Source organism: Brachyistius frenatus, unplaced genomic scaffold (genome assembly GCF_029030835.1).
Source record: "Brachyistius frenatus isolate BFR_SWC_R1_liver_20210118 unplaced genomic scaffold, ASM2903083v1 Contig_79, whole genome shotgun sequence".
Taxonomy (NCBI): domain Eukaryota; kingdom Metazoa; phylum Chordata; class Actinopteri; family Embiotocidae; genus Brachyistius; species Brachyistius frenatus.
In genome coordinates this window covers 1,074,501-1,097,296 of record NW_027210678.1, presented here as the reverse complement: position 1 = coordinate 1,097,296, position 22,796 = coordinate 1,074,501, and the positions used below count along the sequence as shown (strand labels likewise).

Sequence of the window (22,796 nt, the reverse complement as noted above, 5' to 3'; positions counted from 1 at the left end):
AAGGTGATAAAAACAATATTTATGGACTTATACTTTCCCATTTAAAAATTAAAGTCCGGTTTTATTGCAGTGAAAACAGCAAAAGTCACATTTTACTTGTGCTTTCATTTATATTTTGGTGGGACTGATTGGATAATTTCTTAATTCACTTCTCTGTCTTATAATACCACCCTTATGTGTGTTTGAAACCCAGACAGACACACAGGAAGGACAGAAATATCTCTCGTCGTTCCTCTTTGTTCTCACATAAACAAGAATCCACTCACGTTATTTATCTTAACTTGTGAGGACCGCTCACGCCTTCTTTGACGGGTAATTTGGCTCCTAAATCACAGACACGGAGGAAACCTTCTAGATTAAAGGGATCTCAATTAGTCCTCCATTACCTGATATTTTCAAGACACCAAGCCCCCTCTCCTCCCTCCCCCGCCCCCTCTCCTCCTTCCTCCTTGGATCCAGTTCCATAATCTGTCTACTTGAGGAGGTTTGACGAGAAGCAGACGTGGTGGCCCTCTGCTCCGACCGACCGCCGGTGTTAAATCTCCTGGAGGAGGAGGAGGAGGATGATGATGGAGGAGATTTTGTGTCCCGGGTCATTTTCTATTATTTCCAGCAGCCTCCAGAGTCATTAAGAAAATATTAATTTAAAATAAAATTTTAACTGTTGTGATCCAAACGTGTCCGTTTGATATTGTTCACATAAAAGAAGCTGATTCAGCTGGTTTGGGTGGAGCTCAGCTATGTGAAATAATGTCACTAAACATGAGGAACTCTTGGAAAAAAGGTTGGAGACCTTTGGTTTCTTCGCATAGTTTTACCTCTTTAGATCTTTAAAAGTACTAAAATCGACACTAATTTGAGCAGGAAAAATCCCTCTAACCTGCGGACAGATGCATCCTGTGATGAAGGATCATTGTTTCGTTCTCAGAGGTCAAAGGTCAGGAAGGTTGCGCCTCTCTTCAGGCCGCTGAAGGTCATCTTTTCTTTTTGTGAAAGAAGAGTATCGTGGTGGACCTGTGAAGACCTATCGATTCCCTGCCGGCGTCTTTTTATCCCCGTCAGATAATAGATTGCCAGCTCACCCCCTCCCCCCCTTCTTCCCTCAGGCCTGTTAGTACAAATAATGACGAATCAATATGCGCTGGAGTCCCCGCGAATGTCCTTTTAACACTTGATTTATGTCACAGCAGCGCGGCAGCACACTCACTCTCTTTACTCACTCCGCTTATCAGCCAATCAATTTAAACAATCTGCAGCAAAGACACCCCCCCCTCCTCCTCTTCATCATCAGCAGTTAAAGAAGATTTTATTACATTTTATTTTATTTTTAATTAGACGGCATAGATCCACGGGACCTCGCGGCGACACGACCTGTTTGGGTGACAATCAGGAAACACGTCTCCAAGGCTCATCGACGGCGTATTTGTAATGTAGATCCGTATTGATCGTCCATCTGAGTTCATCAATCACTGTCTGTCTGTCTGTCTCGTTTTAAAGGCCGATCCCGGCATCGAGAAGGGATTTTTCTCTGCTCTGTCACGTCTGTCACTTTGAACCGGGTCATGTTTGAGGGTTTATCTACATGTGCCGTTATACATTATACATTTTAATGAGCGGGGAGGTCCAGTGTCTCGATCAAGGATACGTCAGCAGGGCAGGACACATACAGGAATTCAGCTGTTGATTGTTTTTTTAAATCAATTGGATCGATTATGAGCCCAAAATGACATCTTCAGATTTCTTTTTTTGTCCAATCAACAGTCTAAAACCCCAAATTATGAAGTTTAATGAGTTAAAACCAAGCGGCAACCAGCAGTGACATCACACCGATAGCTGTAACCTGACTGCACCACAGGCCTGTCAATCAAACAGACACGCCCCCAAAACCAGGTCTTCTTGAATCTTCTTTTCTAATGAATGAGGGATTATTTTCAGATGGACCTCCAGAAAACTAAGAAGGAGTGACTTTAGCTAACAACACCGAGAGAACTGATGGACACATTTTATTCACTTTGGATTTGATGAGAGAAGTTGAATGGGAGTCTATGGAGCCGGAGGCTTTTTGGAGCCGACCTCTAGTGGCACTCGCTGGTATTGCAGCTGAAGACACTTCTGGATCAGAACCATTTTACAGAACTGAAGCTATGAACACTTTTATATACAATTTATGATTAAAACTGCAAAAATCCTCATTTTTGAGAAGCTTTTACAAGTATTTTGCCATTTTTAATCCAATATCAAAATGATTTCTTCCTCAGTTGTAAAGAAACGAGCTGGTAGAGCCTCTCTGCTCCCCCTTTGGTTCCCCTCTCCATCTTTACGTTTCCATATGCATGTGTGGCTGCGAGAGAATGTGAAGCGTCCCACGAGGGCTGATCTCGTAGCAGCAGAGCCTCCCGTCGTTGCACCGAGGTAGGGGAGGTGCTGCCCTGACCTTCCCCTCTCGGCGGATCTGATTTCTGTAGCCGTATTCAGGAAGCAGTGATGACAACCACATGCACAGAAACCATCTCTCACTCTCTCTCAATTGCCTGTTTCATCGGCGTTTGACTCCACAGTTTAGGAAACGAGAGTTTCCAGGGTTGCATTCAGTCCTCTTCAATCAATGTTTGGTCACATTAGTAGTTCGTACTTGACGGGGAAATACTTTAGGTTGTTTACCACGTTGGTGGTCTAGAAAATGAGGTTTAGATTTGTGTTTTTCAACCTCAAAAGTCAGAATTTAATGGTTTCAAAAGATATTTTCTTACATGACAGTTATTAGTTTTATTGAACTCAAATGTTCAGTTATTCAGAATTCACCCCTTTTTAAAGCATCAAAACAAATTAGTGTTTTGAGTTTCTTCCAAAGAAGAGACAGAAAATCTGAAAGCTAAGAGGATGAAGATGAACTGACAAATTACCTCCTGCTGTGATTTCCATATTTTGAAGCAGAATGTGTGAGAATGTTTTGGCGTTGCTACCTGCTGTGACACATTTTCCTCTTTCTCACCCGCACGTCCGATTATAGGTCTCTTTTTTTTTTTTTTTTTTTTTTTTTTGCGGCCCACATTGTCTCATTAAGTGACGACTAATCCTAAAAAAAGAGGCTTATGCATTTTTAGCAGGTGTTTCCATATATTAACATTTAATTCCGTGCGTATTACATCCAGATTGTTTGGTGCTAATCCCCCTAAAAAAAACCAGTCGATTTGTCTGTAAATGTTCCATCATTAACACTAATCCAGAGACGATCCCGTCATGTTCTCACAGCTATTTTTTAAGAGGGTATTTCTGTCAGTTGTGCTTTAAAGAAAAACAAAAAAAAAACACACATTGGATTTAACTAACCTTTGTATCTTGTCAAATTGTGTGGATTTTTTCACGCTCCGTGGACCTCGAAAACGCAGCGATCGCACACTCACAGAGGAAGGTAATGACAAGTGGTATTTATGTGTTATTAGCTAGTTTATTTTTTTTAGTGCACTCTAAGCAGATTTCTACAAAGCAGAACTGGATCATACAATATATTTGCATATAATTGCAAGTGGTTTGTTTTTCTTTCCCGGGCGTACCAGAGGGGTGGAGTCTCGCACTTCAAGGCAATGCGGATAAATTAATGGCACGCTTAATCACCGAGAAGTGTATCGAATTGACTTGTATATTCGTGATACTTTGCAGTAATTAGCAGTCATTGCCTTGTAATATGCGGCGAACTCCACCCGTCTGACCCTGAAAGGGATCCAACAACGCTGCAGTTTTAAATACTGCTGTGATCCAGTTCCAGCTGAGCAGCCGTCTCCGGACCCGACGCTTCATGGAAACAACAAATACCAAAAACTGTATTTGATTGGATTTTCCTATGAAAGTCGATGAACTGCTGTCAAACAGTGTGCGTTTAAAGTAGAACGTAGCGCAGAAAAATGTTGCAGGAAGCTGTTTGTTCTTCAGTTTTTCTGTTTTCTTGTTTTTCTGTTGTTTCTTATTTTTACGTTTGTCATCTTTGAAGAAGAGAACTGGTAGAAGTCGTTCATTATAGCTGTTGTGAATGTCAGCTGCTCTATTGATGCATCACCGAAGACTTCTTCTTCTTCTTTTTCTTTAGCTGTTGTTGTTTTTTTGCAATATTAGCTGTTTGTTAGCTTTGTTAGCACCCAGTTCTACTGGGACCTCCTGAGGTGTCTGAGGTAAAACATACACTGTGAAGCACCTGAACTGTGGCGCCAGATTTCTGCTCTTTCATGCTCTTGTAACTGTGATAGTGAGGCTGCGTTCAAGTCCGGTTTCGTGGACTTTAACTGTCCCTGATGAATGAAAATAAGAGGGAGTTGATGGGAAAAGATGAAGGCTGCGGAGAGGGGAAATGGAAAATACATTACATCTCAAGTCTCATTGGTGGAGCTCCAGCAAGATATGAAAATGCAGCAGATTAATAAATGAAGGGTAAAATGTTTCTAATATGCAAAATCAATTCGACATCTCCAACCGCCACGATACGAAGAAAAATATATTATAAGTGATTGAAGAGCTTTTGTTCCGTGATGAGATGGCCACCATTAGGCGCCATTATACACCAGCTGTCTACAATGTGATTACGAGGGGGGGGGGGGTTGTGGTCTGGAGACGGGTGGAGCCTTCGAGGCTCCCGGCTGGTGTCTCACTCGGCCACTTGAAATACGGCGCCGCCACGGTGAGGTCACTGCGCCGCACACGCATTGGTCTATCACTTCAAACAGCTCAACTAATGGCAAACAGGCTTTTTAAAGTGCCACACTTATCCCCAGCACCCCCCCCCCCATATACCCATAATGCCTTATTTATGGGCCCCTGGCTCGCTATAAAACCAGCCTGTGTCAGAGGCAGGAGCTCCGGGGATTAATTCAGTCCGTGCACCATCGGAGGCTCACGTCTTCTTCAACCCCACGACGTACTCTTAAAAAAGGTTTTCAAAAGTAGCCATCTTGGTTTTTGGACACATCTCTTCTTCCCCGCTTCATCTCCTCCTCTTCATCCTCCGTCCCCTCGGATCTCTTTGAAGTCCTCACTAAAGGCTCCTCGCCGGACTCGAGTCTTATCGCTTCTCCCCTCATTGTCTGCCCCTTATCTATAAATATTTCTCCTTCCAATCCTTCGGTCGTCACTTCCATCCCTCCTTTGACTCGTCACTATCTCCCCTAACCTCCTCAGCTCGGCTTCTCCTCCGACCCCGAAGGGTCCATATCCAGAATGTAAAACACGTCCTGTCTCCAGCAGCTCCTTCCTCTTCACCATGTTCAGTTTTTTTATAAATAATGCAACACCTGCTTTTCTTTTGTCTTGTTCTTAAATGGGTGTGAAGTCACATGTCATTGCTTTTTAAATTGCGTTATACAACGAGTGGTTCCGACCCAGAGATCTGATTGGTCAAGTGTACGTTTGAATTTCGGATATTATACAATATAATGTTGTTTTTAAATTGTTATAGGTTTATTAAATGTGATCTTTTTGGTGAAATCGGGTCTTTTTTTTGCGCCTTTTAGTCCCACCACAGATTTTCGCGCACTTTAAAATCCTAGCGGCAGCTAGCTTGACCGGTTCTTTGTTTTTGTTTGTGTTTTTTTAACATGCGACACAGAGCTAAAATCTTAATATCTTTGTTCATCAGATATCTTTGTTCATCAGATTATCTTTGTTCATCAGATATCTTTGTTCATCAGATTATCTTTGTTCATCAGATATCTTTGTTCATCAGATATCTTTGTTCATCAGATATCTTTGTTCATCAGATATCTTTGTTCATCAGATATCTTTGTTCCAACCAGACTGAGCTAGCTGATCAGTTTAGTGTTTCTATCTTCTGTATTTTTTCAGTAGGAGACTAGAAATCCTCTCTGTTGCTAGGTGGTTGCTAAGTCCTGGAGTGGTAAACATTGCGTAAGAGCCTACTGATTGTCCCCATGTGTTGCCACGGAAACGGGGATCGCACTACCAAAATCTTTTATATTTTGAGAGTGAATTGCTCCACAAATATGAAGACATTTTTAATTACATCTTTTATTTAGCTGGTAACTTGTTGTATGATCAGAATATTTCACTCGTCCTTTTTCTGTTCTGTCCAGATCCATTTTGTTTTTTTGGAGCGAGTAAAGAAAAAGTGCGTCTACAAGTGTGAAGGACACGTTTAAGACAAACTGCTTCCAGGAAACCAGATTATATTCCAACATATTGGAACCGTTTCTGTTTGTTTTCCTTGTCACACCCTTCCTTTGTCTCCCACCACAAACTCACCTCTTTTGTTGCCCCCCCCCTCCCTCTCTCCCCTCGCTCTCCCTCCACCTTCATCCTCTCTTCACACTTGGCCTGTATCCCCCCCTCCTCTTCCTCCTCCTCTTCCTCCTTCGCTTCTTTTCCTTCTTTGCTCTTTATCTGCCACCCTCAACCTCCCTCATCCTTCCCATCGGCAGCTTTTCAAAAAGACTTTCCCATCTCGGGATCTTTGACAGCATCCTCCAGACAGATACCCCCCCCCCTCTTCCCCCTCCATCCCCCCCGGGGGGATTTGAACCATGGTGTGACGGCTCACTGCCAGAAACCATGTGACACCCTTTTTTATTTCGGGGGGGCGGGGGGGGGGCTCCACTCGTCTGCCTTTGGTGTGGTTTCATGTGTCTTTGCGTTGCGCCAGGTGGAGAGCTGCTGAATCTGTGGATCTCCAAACACACCGACATCTTTTCCACAACAATCGGATCAAATTAAAACTTAATAAATTCGATTTATTTTTTCCCACCACATCATACCAGGTAGGACAGTCACAAGGATTCAGCTCTTGTTGTCGCGCCACATCTTTTATTAGCTGCTCACTTGAAACTGCCAGCTTTGACTCCTCATTTTGGACAAATCTTGTTTTTTAAAGGGAAACATTCAAAACGTTGATACCAAAGCAAAACAAGTTGGGCCTGTCGTACTGGATGGAATTATTGAATATTTTTACTCTCAATATTGTGTATTTTTACGGTTAATCAGTTGATTATATAAAATTTAAAATGTTCAGAAAATCTTAAGAAATGACCTGAAGGTTGTTAGATGTTTGTTAACTTGAGTGTAGCACGTTTTTAGCAGGATTAGCTGTTCGAAATCCATAAACTTAATGAAGTTACATGAATTTAAAGATTTTTTTACAAACAACTATCTGCCCGGTGACGAATTGATTCATCGATTATAAGTTTGAGCAACAGTTTGAATCCAAAATTGCAACAAAAATTACGATCACAAAGACGCACTGAAAAAAATCTGTATGCACACATATTATACAGAAATACCTCCACAGAGCCTCGACGTGTTCACCCTGTCAACCCTTCCAGTAGTCTGGCCTCCGTCTGGGGAGCGGGCGTGTGTGTGTGTGTGTGTGTGTGTGTGTGTGTGTGTGTGTGTGTGTGTGTGTGTGTGTGTGTGTGTGTGTGTGTGTGTGTGTGTGTGTGTGTGTGTGTGTGTGTGTGTGTGTGTGTGTGTGTGTGAGACCACTGCTGCCTGTGAGAAGATGTTTTGACAGGAGTCGGGAGCTTTTGTCTGGAGGCAGACAGACTGCAGCCGAGGACCAGACAGTGGAACAACCTGCTCATCTATTTTAATGCTGAAATGTTGATAAGAAATTATTACAGCTATCATCCGTAATGAAACGTAGATAACGTAAATAGTAAATAAATGCATATAGATATATTAAAAATGATATAATTTGTGGTCCTGCAGAAGTTGAAGTCTCTTAAAACGACACGACTCCTCCAGCAGCAAACAGTACTGCTGCACAAAAACCCAGCATCTCTAATCTCTAATCTGTAGTCTGTAATCTACTCCACTACCCGACTGACCGAAGACAAATGGTGACGAATGGTCAGCTGCACCAGCTACCGACTACAAGAACTAATTTCCCCCTGACTCACCCAAAAAAACCCGAGACTCTCCACCTGCGGGGCGGTCGGCACAACTGGGACTTTCAGGCTGCTTCGATTTGAAAGCCAGGAAGAGGTGGAAGGAGGAATTCAGACAAGGAGGTAGTGGGGGGGCGGGGGGAGGGGGTCACGAAAGAGGAAGCGTCTGTGCCCTGCTGATGCTGTTGGTATTTCATGGTGGGCCTCCTTTTCAATGGTTTGTCCTGAGGAGAGGCAGGAAAGCATTTAAGTGCGTCTGCAGAGCTGCTTCTGTGGGATCCTCCGGTGGAGAGCACGTTACCAGGACGTCCTGCAAGATGGCTGCAGGTGTCTGGAGATCTTTTTAGCCAACAGATGTGGAGTTTAACAACTCTAACATCTGTTCGCAGTGAGAGGCTACGAATATTTCTGAACAAGAAACGCTGTGGCTCAGCTCCAACTTCATCTTTCAAGTTACTAAAATTTAAAAATCCTTTTGACCTTTGACCCAGTGAGACGGTTTGACCTCGTCCACAGAGAAGTAAGCGTTAACCACAGACCTGTATGTGTTTGGTTTTGGAACCAAATACGGAAAAGTTGGAACAAATTACCTAAAAAGTACATGACGCCTTCCAGCAGAGAAGTTGAACCTGGCTCAGCTTTTTTCCCTCAACATGATGCAACGTCATCGAGCAAAAGGTTCAACCTCCTCCGGAGGGCTGAAAACTGAAGCCGACGCCGAAGCGCACCGAAAACTGCAGTTCCTTAAATCGCCACTTGAGGCCATCTCCAAAAGTGAGTCGCTCCCCACAGACTCACTTATTAATTCCTTCCACTTCAGCTTCAATATCGCTCTCTTACGGTTTCTACGTCCGTCCGTGACCAGTAGGGGGGGCTAAGTTTCTGCTGGTGCTCGTTCCCGAAACATGTTTCCCACCGTGGCAGCGGCGGCAGAGCGAAGAAACACGAAGAGCTGCGGCGACGCTAGCAAACGCCGAGGAACGGAAGCCGGAGCAGGTTGTATCCTGCCGGTTTCCATTAATGCCGATTGGTTAAAGGTCGCTTCGATAGTTTCAACCCGAGCCAGGCTCGACTCCGTCAGCTCGACTCCGTCAGCTCGTGCAGGACGTCGCACGTCTTGTGTTTTTGTCTGAAAGTCCACCAACAGAGAAGTTCATGTCTGACTTATTGCAGCGTGATGAAAGTCTCAACTATCAAAGTGAAGGTTCTGTTCAACCTTGAAAAAAATGAATCTGTCGTTTTTGTGCCGTCTCATTTTTAGAGGTTAAAGGTGCAAAATAGAAATCCGATTTTTGGTGTTTTTCTAGCTCAGAGTCACATTTGTTTTTAGTGGTCTGAAAAAAACAGAAAAAAAAAAAACGTGTCCTCCAAAAGCTACTGCATGTTGAATATTTCATGAGGCTGTTGTGTTGAGTCCCAGTTTTTAATGAATGCTTGCTGAAGCAGCGCTGCACTTTAGCTTCCGTTTCCCAAGAGAAACGGTTTGGAAGAAACAAATGTTATTCTGTTTCCCAGATAATGTGAGATGCACACGAGATGATTTGGTCACAAAATATTAATTTGACTATTTTTTTTTTTTTAATTTTGCATCTCAGAAATAAACAAATGTGTAACAAGTATATATATGCTCTCTAATTATCTAGATATGAAATACATAAACTAGGCTGCCATGTATTGTTATTTTTTACAAGAAATATGTCTGTTTTCTTGTAAACACAAGCGTCTTCAGTGTCAGGAGCTTCCGTTCGGAGAAAGCAGAGATGTGGATGTCTTTACGGGGACATGAGAGCGGCTCATGTCGGGATCACGGCTTTGCCAGATTCCAGCCTCTGTCTCAGCGGTCCGCCTGGCATCCAGGACACATCACCATGGCAATCACACACCACATACTCAATCTTTCTCTCAAAATGACTGCTGTCACAAGATGCCTCCAGTCTCATTTTCCTACAGTGCAGCCCTGAAAGAGGGAGAACCCCCCCCTCCCCCCTCCACCACCACCACCGCCGCCTCCTGATGATAATGGATCCTAATTTGACTTAGATTATGATTTATCAGATGCCGCTCGTGCTTCAGTCGGAAGTATTATGCGGCTCTCTGAAAATGGGAAACCATTACAAGTGAGACATCCATCCGTCAACCAGCGGTCGCCATAACGGAGAGGAGAAGAGGCCGTACGAGCCGGACCGCGACGCCTGCCCCAGAAATTAGACCGCCCCGATTTGATTTCCCTTTTCCTCTCCCTCTCCTTCCGTCGCCGACTCCTCGTCTCTCTCCCCGGTGGTCCGCATCGGGCCAAAAATCCTCCGCCGACGTCGCAGATAAGCATCAGACAGAAAAAACGTCACCTTTCCTGCTCAAACTGCTGTTGGATTTTTAACGTCGCCTCGTCTCTACTTATTTCCTCGGGTTACAATCGCCTCAGCCGCAGACCCAAAAGACTGCAATCTCCAAATTCCCTCCGTTCTCACGTCCGCCCTTTTTTCCTGCCTTTAAAAGGCTGATCCATTCGGCTGCCACAGCAGAGATGAATCCTTTGTAGTCGCTGTGATTAATGTCCCACTCAGACTGCCCGCTTCCTAATGTACAGATCATTGTGACTGCCGGCTAATGCGGCCGACATTGTGTCAGTCAGTCTTTGATACGCACAAAGATGAATCAGGTTTTTTAAAGTCTTGGATCTCGTGCATCCAAGAGATTCAAAGTCATTATAAGCCATTATGGAGGTTTTTATGTATTCTTGGAGTCTTGATTCATCCTGGGGTAGTACTGAAGGTAGTGGTCTCCTACCGGAGAGCGGGAGCTTGTTCCCTGTTTCTGAGGAGCTCGTCAAAGGTTAGCACCTTTGTTCAGGGTTCGAACCTTAAACTCGGACGAGGGGTCTTTCTGTGTGGAGTTTGCGTGTTCGGCTTCTTCCCGCCATCCAAAAACATGTTCTAATGGATGGACGGACAATAGTTTTGACTTCCAGAGGGGCGGCGGGTCCCAATCGAAGGGGAAACACTGGATCTTATTAGTTCAATCTGATTTATTTGACACTATTTCAAACCAGTTTGGCCGCCCAGGAGGTGCTTCCACTGCGGTAGATATTTAGGGAACATGTGTGTCAGGTTTAAGGTTTTGAGGTTTACCCGGTGGGGGTGATGGCCATCACAGTGGAGGCTCCTCTGATGGTGGAGGGATACATACCTCCTATCAGAAGCACATTTTAACCCTCGGACCTTATTTTTCTGTCGTTAAGTTCTGGAAGAACATCCGGATCGAACAAATGTTAAATGTTAAAGAAAAGAAAGTACCGGTCACACCTCTTTTCCCAAAGTGCTCCAGTTCATTGAATTTGTAATTTTGCATCTTAAATTAAACCTGAAATACTCCGTTCTTTCCTCGACTGTTAGAGCAAAGAAATAAACTCTCTGAAGCCTTGCCAACGCTAAGAGCCAAAGGAACTTGTGCAAATGTAGTTTTCTGATTCAAACTGAACTTTATTCATGAGTGTGAAGAAGTCAGCCCTTGTTATCAATGTTTAGTTTAGCTGAGACCTCATAAAAATGTAAAAAAGCCAGTTGGACTCTTTAATGCCTCTCTAATCCACTGCTGATAAGGCGGCGCACTCACCCTGCTGGTTTGAAAATCCTCTCCTCTTCCCTTCACACTTTCATCTCACACTTTGCGTTCCCAATCTCTGCCAGTAATTTGCACAACCTGTAGGGAAAAAAAGAAAACACGGCTCTTGTGGGCACCGGCGGGGTCGAAACTAGTTCTCGCTCCTCTGCGGAGCTGTTAAAGCACCACTACAAGTTAATGGGCCTGGAAGAGCCCACTTTTACAGCCATGTTGACACAGAAAGGAATAATTAGTCGGATGCGATGCTGTCTGCGGTAAAGCCATTAACTCGGAGGAGCAGCATTTCTCCAAAACCTTGTTGCCTGGTTACAGTTTCCCCAGGTGACCGAATGTGCTGAATCACGGGCGATCGGCCGAGCATCACAAAAGACCCCGGAGGGCCTGCGAAGCGTGAGTTACGATCGGTGGGATCATAACGGCGTCGTGAAGCCCAGATATGTTACGATAAGTAGCTCATCTGACAGCGCAGATCTGTCCGGTGACGGATGGAACGGGCGGCGTGATGGATGCCGTCTCCCGTTAACCCTCCAGTCAGAGAGTCGGCAAGAGCACGAGAGACTCGGAGATCAGACGCCGGCTGAAAAGAAAGAAAAGAAAAGCAATCGAGAATCTGTTGTGTATTTATGAGAAACGTCGACGTTCACTAACCCGAGGAGAAAAACAATAAAGTGCCGAAGCGTTTTACATGCGCTTGATTCCCACCCCGAATCAGATAGTCTGTGTTTGTACCTCCCCTGTGCAGAGGAGCAGATCATCATCATCATCATCATCATCATCTGTCACTGATGGATGAGATTAGAGGCTGTTCTGTCACCGTTACATCAAAGCACTACAACTGTGATGACACGTTAGATCGGGAGCCGGCGTTAATGTGGATAACATCACGGATCTGTTTCTCCACTTAGAATTTCAATGTCAGGCAGGAAGACGGAGCTGAACGTCGGTTCGGGTGAGACGAGGGAAGAAAGATAATATTATTATATTGTATATTATTAAAAAGGAAAGGAGAAAGCGCGTGTTGCTGATCTGCCTCCTTGAAGTTTGTGGTTTGGTTGTGTTCGAGTTACTGGGTTTCTGGTATAATTGAACAAATGTAATGTTGGTAAAAACAAATTTACATTGTTTTGGGGTTTCTTCGTAGTCAGCGAGGGTTGAAAAATATCAACGCTGCGCTCTCTGCACTGTCACCAGCCGTCCAATCACAGAGTGAATGATTGAGAGCGAATGGAAAGCATCTGTGAGGAAATAGAATCGGAGCTTCTGCTTAAACCACATGCAGATAATTCAGTGACATATTTAAATCAATCCGAAGGGGATTTGTAGTAATGAAACTTAAATGGCCCCCCACATACTGTGAAGACGGCGTTCGTTAAAAGGAGGGCAGGATCGCAGATATCAGGAACTCAGTCTAATTTATTTGCTTGTGAGCGAACCGGCCGGCATCGATACGCCGACGTGTGCAACCATGAAATCGGCCCGTGAATTAAAAAGGCGGCGTTATCGCCTGCAGTGGCGCCGCAGCTCCAAACCGAAGAACAGTTCCCCATCTTTCCTTTAAATGTGTGTGTGTGTGTGTGTGTGTGTGTGTGTGTGTGTGTGTGTGTGTGTGTGTGTGTGTGTGTGTGTGTGTGTGTGTGTGTGTGTGTATATACGTGTGCGCTCGCATTAATATCAGTCAAATATTGTATTACCATCTCCAGCATTTTCTGACCAGCGACGCCCCTGAAAAAATAGAGATGCCCCATAAAACTGAAAAGCAATTAAACTCAATCTGTTCCGTCGACGGATTCCGATGTTTACTGTCTGCGTTGCACAAGTGTCGACGCGCCGTGGGATGAAGGAGGCGCACAGTGAATGCGACTGGAAGTTATTGAGGACGAGATCATGTGCTGCAGGAAATGAGGCTTCTTTAGGGAAACAAACGGACTTGTTTTTGTTTCCATAACATGTCATATATATATGTATATATATATATATACACACACATTGGATTGAAGACCTGTTGCAAATGTTTTTATTGTTGTGATTTCAAACTTTTAAAAGGATAAAGGGACCCGTAGTAAATATATCTTTACAGTGTGCCAACTTCTGGATCCATAAACTTGTATATTTCTAACTAATTAACTTAATAGTCTCTCAGTATTACAATATTAAGCTTTTTGGGGGTCGTTAACCTCTGAAACAGTTTACTTTGTGCTGTCTTTCTTTGTTTTCTTCTTTTTTTACCGTTTTTTCATTAATGTATTTCCTTTGTTATGTTTCGCACAACAGGAATCTAAGCGAGTACCTTTCAAAATAAAAGCACCTACAATATAAATAGGAAATAAGACAAGTGCAAACTTCAAAGATGAAAAAGTACAAATTAAAACGGCAAATATTAACTATCAAATCCACGTTCATTCCTCGGTGAAGCTTCAGTCGTTCAGTGTCCGGCGACTCGACGAAAGTCCACCATTTATTTCTTAACACACACACACACACACAAAGATACACAAACACAGATACACACACACACACACACACACAGATACACAAACACAGATACACACACACACACACACACACACAGATACACAAACACAGATACACACACACACACACACACAAACACAGATACACACACACACACACACACACACAGATACACACACACACACACACACACACACACACACACAACACACACACACACACATACACACACACACACCTTTCGCGTGCGAACTGATTTGTTTTTGCACTTCATCGATACGCTGCGTCTCCTGCGTCTCTTTTGTCTCCTTCGTCTCCTGCGTCTCTTTCGTCTCCTTCGTCTCTTTCGTCTCCTGTGTCTCTTTCGTCTCCTGTGTCTCTTTCGTCTCCTTCGTCTCAGAGTCCATCGACACGGCGGTTTGATAAGGAGTCACTAAGTGTGCTGATATTGTATCGACCGGCGTCTAATTGCCGTGTTTCTGCAGATCAATGTGTCTCCGTCATCGTCTCGGGGTTTAATCCGCTGTAATCCAGAGTGAAGGCGTGATCGGACTAATAGAAGCGAACGCGGCGTCGACACGGCGGCCTGCGGGACCTTCCGATCGCCGCGCTGCATCGACCGACACCAGCGAGGCCGCGAGCCGGTGAATCCAGCCGGGGTGGAACTTCTTCTTTCTCCGCGTCGTCGGGTCGAACAAACGCAGGAACCGCCTTCTTTTTGCTGCGTCACCAGACAGTGATGACACTTTTATTTTTTCATGCACAAAAGTTCCCAGTTTGTGAGTTTATGAGACACCGGTTATATTTTAAAAGTCGTGAAACAACACAGAACATTTCAACGCAGCTCGAGTCTTTTACAAACATCCAACACAGACAATTTATTTTAACGAAAGTGAAGCAATTAAATCAGGACAGCAAGCAAATTATAACATAAAATGGATTTAATATTCAGTCTTATCAAAATAACAAGACTTTCTACCCATTTCTTCTGTTCTTTAACAAAACTGCACCAATTTGTGGGTTCGATTCTGCTTCAGACGGTCTGCGAGACTGTACGAGTCTGAATGTGCTTCGTGGAACAGCAGAAAGGTTTGTTGTAAAAGTTTGTTTATTATTAGAAAGAAATGTTTCACCTCGTGTGTTTCTCCCCAAAAAAGTAGAAGTTGTGTATTTCATGTGTTCCTACGAGGCAGCAGCTTCTTTCCACCTCTGAATCCGGTCCTCGCGGCGCCGGTTAGCGAGGGCATCCGTTTCCCTCGGAGCTGTCGGCGAGCCTTCGATCAAACGACCCGGATTATCATCGCTGGCATCTCGCTTCATTTTTCACAGCGGAGAGTGAAAAGGCTTCAGCAGCTGCTTCCCTCCTTGTCGGAGGACGTCGGAGCCTCGTTCACCTGAACCGATGAGATAACGGGAAACGAACCGCCGCCGCGTATCTCCATCAGTGGATGTTTTTTTAACAGGCTGGAGAGCTCGTCGCCACGACAGCCACATCGCGTGACGACCCGTGCTTCATTAAATGTTTAATTAAGACGGCGGCTTTTTAATTAAAAAAAAGCTGATTATTATGAAGTAAGGATTATTGCCAAATGAAATAGATATGATATCACAGAATACAATCCACCTCTTATTAGGAGCTTTTATTTTATTGACTCAGCGACTGTTAATTTCCCTTTAAAGTGCAGAAGGGAATTTAAGGATTTGAGATCCTGTCGGTAGTTTGCATCGTGATGAAGAGGAGCAGCTCGAGGCGACGCTCTCATCGAAGACTTTGGAGTGCGAACCGACGGCGACGCTCTCGTATCCTCAAGGTCGCCGCAACCGGAGCCACGACGGTCCTCGTCGGAAAAACCGACACGAGATCCACTCCAACCTCTTCGCCGTCTCCTCGGGCCGGCCGGCCGGCGGCGGGACGGGTCGTCTCTTTGAAGCTGCGGACGCTCCTCAGATTCACATTAATATCAAGAGCACGTTGATCCTCTGAAAGTCGCCGAGTCCTCACAGCGAGTGGAAGTCGGTCTGAAGGATGCTCTCACATTCATGAGACGTCCTGTACACGACTCTCTGTTGGGATCTGTAGAAACAGACTTGGAACTCCTCTTCCTCGTTCCTCTTCGCCAAATGAAGCAGCACTTTAATGGGAATCTTGTGTTTCAACCACAGACTGTTTCTAAAAGAGTTCGTAGCTTCAGGTCTGTAAAATGGTTCTGATCCAGAAGTGTCTTCAGCTGCAATACCAGCGAGTGCCACTAGAGGTCGGCTCCAAAAAGCCTCCGGCTCCATAGACTCCCATTCAACTTCTCTCATCAAATCCAAAGTGAATAAAATGTGTCCATCAGTTATCTCGGTGTTGTTAGCTAAAGTCACTCCTTCTTCTTAGTTTTCTGGAGGTCCATCTGAAAATAATCCCTCATTCATTAGAAAAGTTCATTTTTTTTTATTTAGGATCATGTTTTGACTTTTCAGACAAAGATGATTCCCGCATGGCAAAACTATTTTGACTCATTAAGCCTCTAATCAAACCTTTTGATTCCTCTTTAATTAGCTCATCTGTGTTTTTATTATATCAGCTGGAGCTCATTAATGTTATTTGTGTCGCGGCCACTCTGTTGTGTCTCCAAACCGCAGACTGCCTGTACTCTGCAGGAGATTGTTTCTGAGTGAAGTATCTCTGTATCATTACTTTGCGACCTTTCTTTCAGAGTTCAACAGAGTGACGAGAAAATGTATCAGCAGAACACAGCAGATTAAATACAAGAGTCTTAATTCAACTTTGTATGCATTAAATCAATAAACAGGACCTCCGCTGTTTGGATCAAGTAGTTTCTGAAACATCTTTTTGTTCAATATCATCAATATCTGCTGCTTGTTTCACGTTCAGGTTGCAGCTACGACAATTAGACTCGCTAATTAATGTGGTAAAGAATTAAATGCTTGATTTATATTTGATCAAAATGCTGCTGAACCTCCAGAAACAGAACGTAAAAAAGAATCTGATAAAACTATTCTCTAACTTCTTAAAACTTTTTGAAGCATCTGTCTGGAAGTTTAGAATTCCTCTTAAATATTTTAGCCAGAGGCCCCAAAAAAAGAAAAAAAAGACTGAAGTTTTGATAAACCCGAGTTTTCCTCAAAGCTTCTTCTCTGTGCCTCGCTCTGCATCAGAGCACCGAGCAGTGGTGTCGTTCACATTCCTCCTTCCAGGGCTTAAAGGCTGAGACAGGCAGCTTCTTATTTCAGGAGGAGGAACACCCGACCGTGAAAGTGAAGGCTGCATCTCGGCGTAAACGGCTCAGCCGGCGAGCCGCGGTCCTCTTATGGAGTCCCGGAGACTCCACGAAGCCTCGCCGTGACCTCTGACCCTCCTGCTGCGCCCATATTGAGCGAATGTGTCCGAGAGGACGGAGCTCATCTCCAGACCGGCCGTCAGCCCGCGGGCTCGGGGGGGGGGGGGGTTCATGTGCAGTCGTGATTGATTTGCAGCTTTTTTTTTTGTCCGACATCTTCGAGCCTCTCGTCGGTCTCTCGGGCAGATTTCTACGATATGAGGCAGGTCTGCAGGTCGGCGTAATGATGATCTACTTTTGATTACACGCTGCCTCGGGAGACGGAACTTCTCCCAAACATTGTTCTTACGTTCACGCCAGATCCTGCAGACTTCCTCCTCCTCCTCCTCCTCCTCCTCCTCCTCTGGTTCAGACATCTGTTCCACGTTCAGCCCCCATTAGACGGGAGTCTGTGCGTTGGATCCGGCACCGAGGCCTCGACCCGAGTCAGAGAGTCACCCTCGCGGTCAGCTGATCTCCGGAGGAGGTCGGGCGGCCGTGTTACGTCCCGGAGATTAGCAGGATTGCATATGACAGGTTCCTGGTCTGTAACGAGGCTCTGGCTCTTCCATCGTGTGTGTCTGGAGTTAATAGCTGGCTAAGTTGGTGCTGCTGCTGTGTTTCACATTATGTCATTACAGCCCTCTAGTTTCTGCTTCTTTTATGATGGATGAAGTGAATTAAGCAGCTATTTCAGTTATTTTCTTTTCCCCCTGGAGATAGACTGAAATTCAAAGTCTGGTTTAACTGAGCAGCTTCTGTCACAATCGAGCTTAAAACAGATTTGGTTCATTTCTTTCATTCTTTTGTCCACGTCCTGTTTTGTTTTTTCATTGCATCCTTCTTTCAATCATTTTATGTTGACCTTAAAGTTTTCTTGTGTCAGCAGAAAAAGGGTTTTGGAAAGAGTTGCAGGTTTGACCTTTTGAGTTTCAGAGATAAGACAGTCCCCAGTTATTTCCTGGCAGGTTGAAAAGTCAACGTTTCCCCGCTGCTTCATTCATTCACACTGTTTTAGAGGGAAAGTGTGTAAATGCAATTTTTCCTCTTTACACCAATGTCCTATATTTCTCTCCATATTCACACTCAGGAACCTGCAGAAACTTGTCGATGCTTCATTAGAGAAAAATCTGTTGACGGGCCCTCAGAAATAAGAAAGAACTGCATAAAATACATCAAAATAAAAGCTGAATGGAGGTTTTTTTATGCTGCAAACAACCAAAAATACTGGCAAAGAGGCAGAAAAACTTAAATAACCATAAATAAATATGTTTATCACTATAGAAATACACATATTTGTATGTTTAGACAAGCAGGAAGAGATCAAGATTCAAGTATTAATGTTTCTGCATACGCTCAGAGTAGGTCGGAAAGTCTGCGGTCTAAAAAGGAAAAGTTTTAATATTTAATATTTGGAATATTTCAGACAGTGATGGAGTCCCGGCTGTCGGCTGACTGACCAGCGGGAGTGTTTGTTCAGCGTAGCGTGAGGAAGTTACACTGAACTCAGCATTGTTTGAAGTGAGGCTGCAGCAGACAATAGCAGCGCGACGGCTGAATGATACGAGGCCGCGGGGGGGGGGGGGGGGGCTGCTCACCGTTCACCACCAGTCTTTGTTCATTGTTCTGAATAATACATCAGAGGCACATTAGTTTGATTCATATTGCTGCTGGCTCTGCTGTGAGCTCTCAGCGCTGCCCTCACTTATCACGCCCTCCTTCTTTTTTTCATCAACGGAGCATTTGATCAATTCGTGGACAAAAAAGCGCGCCGGACTTGAAAGAACTCGGTCTTGCGGGCCATTTCTGATAGAACCAGGTCACCAGCTCTCAGTGGACCCGTCACACTCATCCTTCTTCTCCCCCCTCCTCCCCCCTCCTCTCTCCACAGTAACCGGCTAACCCCGAGCAACCACGACCGGATACAGAGGCTGCGGCAGGAGTTCCAGCAGGCCCAGACCGTCCCGGACGACCCCGACGACCGCCGGAGGACCTACAGCTTCGAGCAGCCGTGGGTGAGTGTCTGACCCGACCGGACGCCTGTAGCTCAGACTGGACACGGGACACACGTACACGGGACACACGGACACGCCTAGACTCTCAGACTGTCCAGACTCGAGGAAGATGCACCTGACAGTTCCCGTGGCTAACCGGAGCACGGGGCTAACCATCACTAACACCCACTACTACCAGCCATGAACAAGACTGATGCACCCCCCCCCCCCCCACTGCATCAGGATTAACCTCCATGGGCCTTCCTTGGCTAGTCGTATGCTAACACCCCCACCCCCAACCCATCTCACCTTCGAATGTGCATGCAGGAGTCCACCACCATCACTAACCCCGCCCACCTGCTGTCCTCATCCCCGTTTCTGTCTGTCAATCATCTACATTGGACCCGCCCACCTGCCTCACGGACTTCCAGGTCGTCTTCATCGTGTTTCCATGTTTTTTAACTGCCTTTTTCTCTTTTTTTTTGAAGTTGGGGGATTATGTGCATTTTAACCCACGTTTGTTTTCCCGGCACCGGGGGTGGGGTAGGGGGGGTGGGGGGATAATTAGCGTGCGCTGAAGCAACACTCGGTAATTATAAAACGAACAAAGTCTGAATGCCTTCAAAGTTTTCTTTTTTTTTCGAGGTGATGAAATCGCTTGTCATATTTTTTGGTTGTATTTATTCTCGTTGCTTCCTCGAGTGTTCTTGAGTTTACAGGATTTTCAGTAACAGATTGTGACTACGAACAGTCGATGGAGCAGGTTTTAAACATTTTAATACTTTTTTTATTTTTTATTTTAGTAGCGTCTCAGTGTTCGATGTGATTGTTCCACACACTGAATGAGTCATTTCTTGTGGGACTGATTTTTACACATATTCTGTCACAAACACATAATACATGTTATTATTTCTAATAATGGAGATGTGGGTCGTCCTCTTCCACGTCGTTTTACACTCACAGGTGTGTTTTTGTATGTTTCTGTATGAACTCTGTTACTGCTGGTTTCCGACACCACCGTTTCCCAACGGTGTCTTTGGTGTGCAATGGGGAAAAAAATGATCTCCTACGATTTATAATGACGATAAAGTGAGAGCTCACGGACGTATTCCTCTGTGCTCTGGCTTTTTTTTTTTTTTTTTCTAGCTTACAGTAAAAAGGCCCAATAAAAGTATTCAGTATTATCCAGCGTCCCGGCAGTGTTTCACCAGAGTTTTAAAGGGGATCAATGGACCGGCACCGAGCGGCGACCATCGGTGATGTCATCAACCATCAGTGATGTCATCAACCATCGGTGATGTTATCAACCATCAATGATGTCATCGTCGCTTTGTGAACATTATGAAGCCTCCAGTTCTGATTCTGTCCATCACCATGACTACACCACAGGCCTGTCAATCAAACAGACACGCCCCCAAAAACAGGTCTTCTTGAATCTTCTTTTCTAATGAATGAGGGATTATTTTCAGATGGACCTCCAGAAAACTAAGAAGAAGGAGTGACTTTAGCTAACAACACCGAGATAACTGATGGACACATTTTATTCACTTTGGATTTGATGAGAGAAGTTGAATGGGAGTCTATGGAGCCGGAGGCTTTTTGGAGCCGACCTCTAGTGGCACTCGCTGGTATTGCAGCTGAAGACACTTCTGGATCAGAACCATTTTACAGACCTGAAGCTACGAACTCTTTTTACATAAGGTCACGCATTCCTGCCGCCATTGTGCAGGACAGTGTGGGAAAGAGAAGCGCAGGTCAGCTCTTCTTTTGTCTCCAAACAACTGAGCGTGCTCGCTATCAAAGAGCTGGAAACTGTTTGTTTCCATCAACTGCAGCGTACTTCCTGTTGTCATCCGACTCATTTTCCCATGAAAACTGAGCGCGAGTTAACCCACGCTCTCAAAAACAAAGATACCTCTCACGTCCATTAAAGCAGCTCTACACCTCAAATATTAAAGTTGAATTAGTTAAAGATTCTTCAGTGTTCAGAACCCTCTGATGGTCCACGTCAGACCCTTTTCACTTCGTCAGGCTGCAGCTCACATTCGGGCTCTCTGTAGTAATTGCACGTTATTAGACTCACGTACCGGTGGGCTGCATTGAAAACAGGAGAATGTGTCTTTGAAATTCAATTACCTCCTCCACTGCATATATTACGTTTTGTTGCTTCATCTGAGTGATGTGCTGTGAAACCTCAAGGAGGAAGTGTCCTTTTTCATAATCCACCTGCAACTGACCCACTTACAGTCCCGACCAGAACACACAGAGAGAGAGAGAGAGAGAGATGGTGCCATTTGGTTTCAAATGGTAGAAAACATCATCTGGAAGAATCCAACATAGAATATTACATATTACAGCATTTGATTGTAATATTTCAAGCACAAATATATTCAATGAAGATCTGTCTTACATTTATTATTGTTCTTTTTCAACCAAATAATAATAATAATAATCTTTATTTGTTAAGTCACCTTTCATACAAAAATACAGCAAGAAAATGACATGGTGTTTCACATATAAAAAAACAAAGGAACATTTTGTCTTGTTTAATTTGATGCATTTGATTTATTTTCTATATTTTTAAGAGTTAAAATAAAGAATAAAGTAAGATACATTTTAAAGGGAGAGTAGCTAGTTAAAGCTTTTTTTTCCCAGTGTTTTCTGAGCTGATATCTAACAGGTAGTTCGTTCTTCAGCTTCACAGCAGAACTGATAAAAGACGAATCCCCAATTTTTCTTTCGGATGTTGCTGGAAACTTCAATAAACCGGCAGCAGATGATCCCGATGTTCTCGAAGGCACGTAGTTAACCAGAGTCAGCGATGTAACTCGGTCCGGCATCCTAAAGGAAGCTCATCCCACCTGCTTTAGGAAAGTATGAAAGTCATCGGTCCGTATTTTTGGACATTTTCTGACCGTACGATTTATTGGTAGATCGGAAAAAAACTGACATTAATCAATATTGAAAACCACATCGTCCCGATTAGACACGTATCTCTGAACGGCCAAATCGGGAAAGCAAATTCTACTTTATTGCACCTTCTTCAGATCAGCAGATTCATACTTTAACTCGTACACTGCGAAAAAAAAAGTCAAAAAATTAAAATGGCATCTTCCTAAGCATCAAAACAAAAAAAGTTATTCTGCCAAATGTAGAAAATATTATCATCTCATTTTAGTTTTAAGGATAAATCAACACAAAAACATACTTTTTTTGATTACCATCTGAACTGATTTGTCTCACATGGAGTCACTGAACCGGACGCTCGACCTCCGACCTCCTCGTCACATCACACCTCCGCCGACATGCCGATGGAGCCGTCACATTTCTTTACAGTCCATCTTGATTTTCCGTATTTCAGCCACAAGCCTTCGGTCAGCGCGATATCTCCGGGAGTCCTCCTCCTCCTCCTCGTCCTCCTCCTCCTCTTCCTCCTCCTCTACAGTTTGGGGGGAGCAGGGGAGGATTGTGGGTAACACGATCTAATTCTATCAAGGATG

General features: G+C 44.3%; 1 protein-coding gene across 6 annotated transcripts in view; it reads left to right on the top strand.

Annotated features, from left to right (window-relative positions):
- The window catches only part of pard3ab (par-3 family cell polarity regulator alpha, b), a 197,666-nt gene that overhangs the window by 165,401 nt on the left and 9,469 nt on the right, over window positions 1–22,796 (top strand). For all 6 annotated transcript variants that reach the window (XR_011311336.1, XM_069708916.1, XM_069708915.1 and 3 more), the window contains one exon: window positions 19,194–19,317. Coding sequence is in view for 5 of the 6 variants with exons in the window: in XM_069708916.1 (XP_069565017.1) it covers window positions 19,194–19,317 (124 nt within the window). In the remaining variant the exon portion in view is untranslated. The remainder of the gene's footprint in view (window positions 1–19,193; window positions 19,318–22,796) is intronic.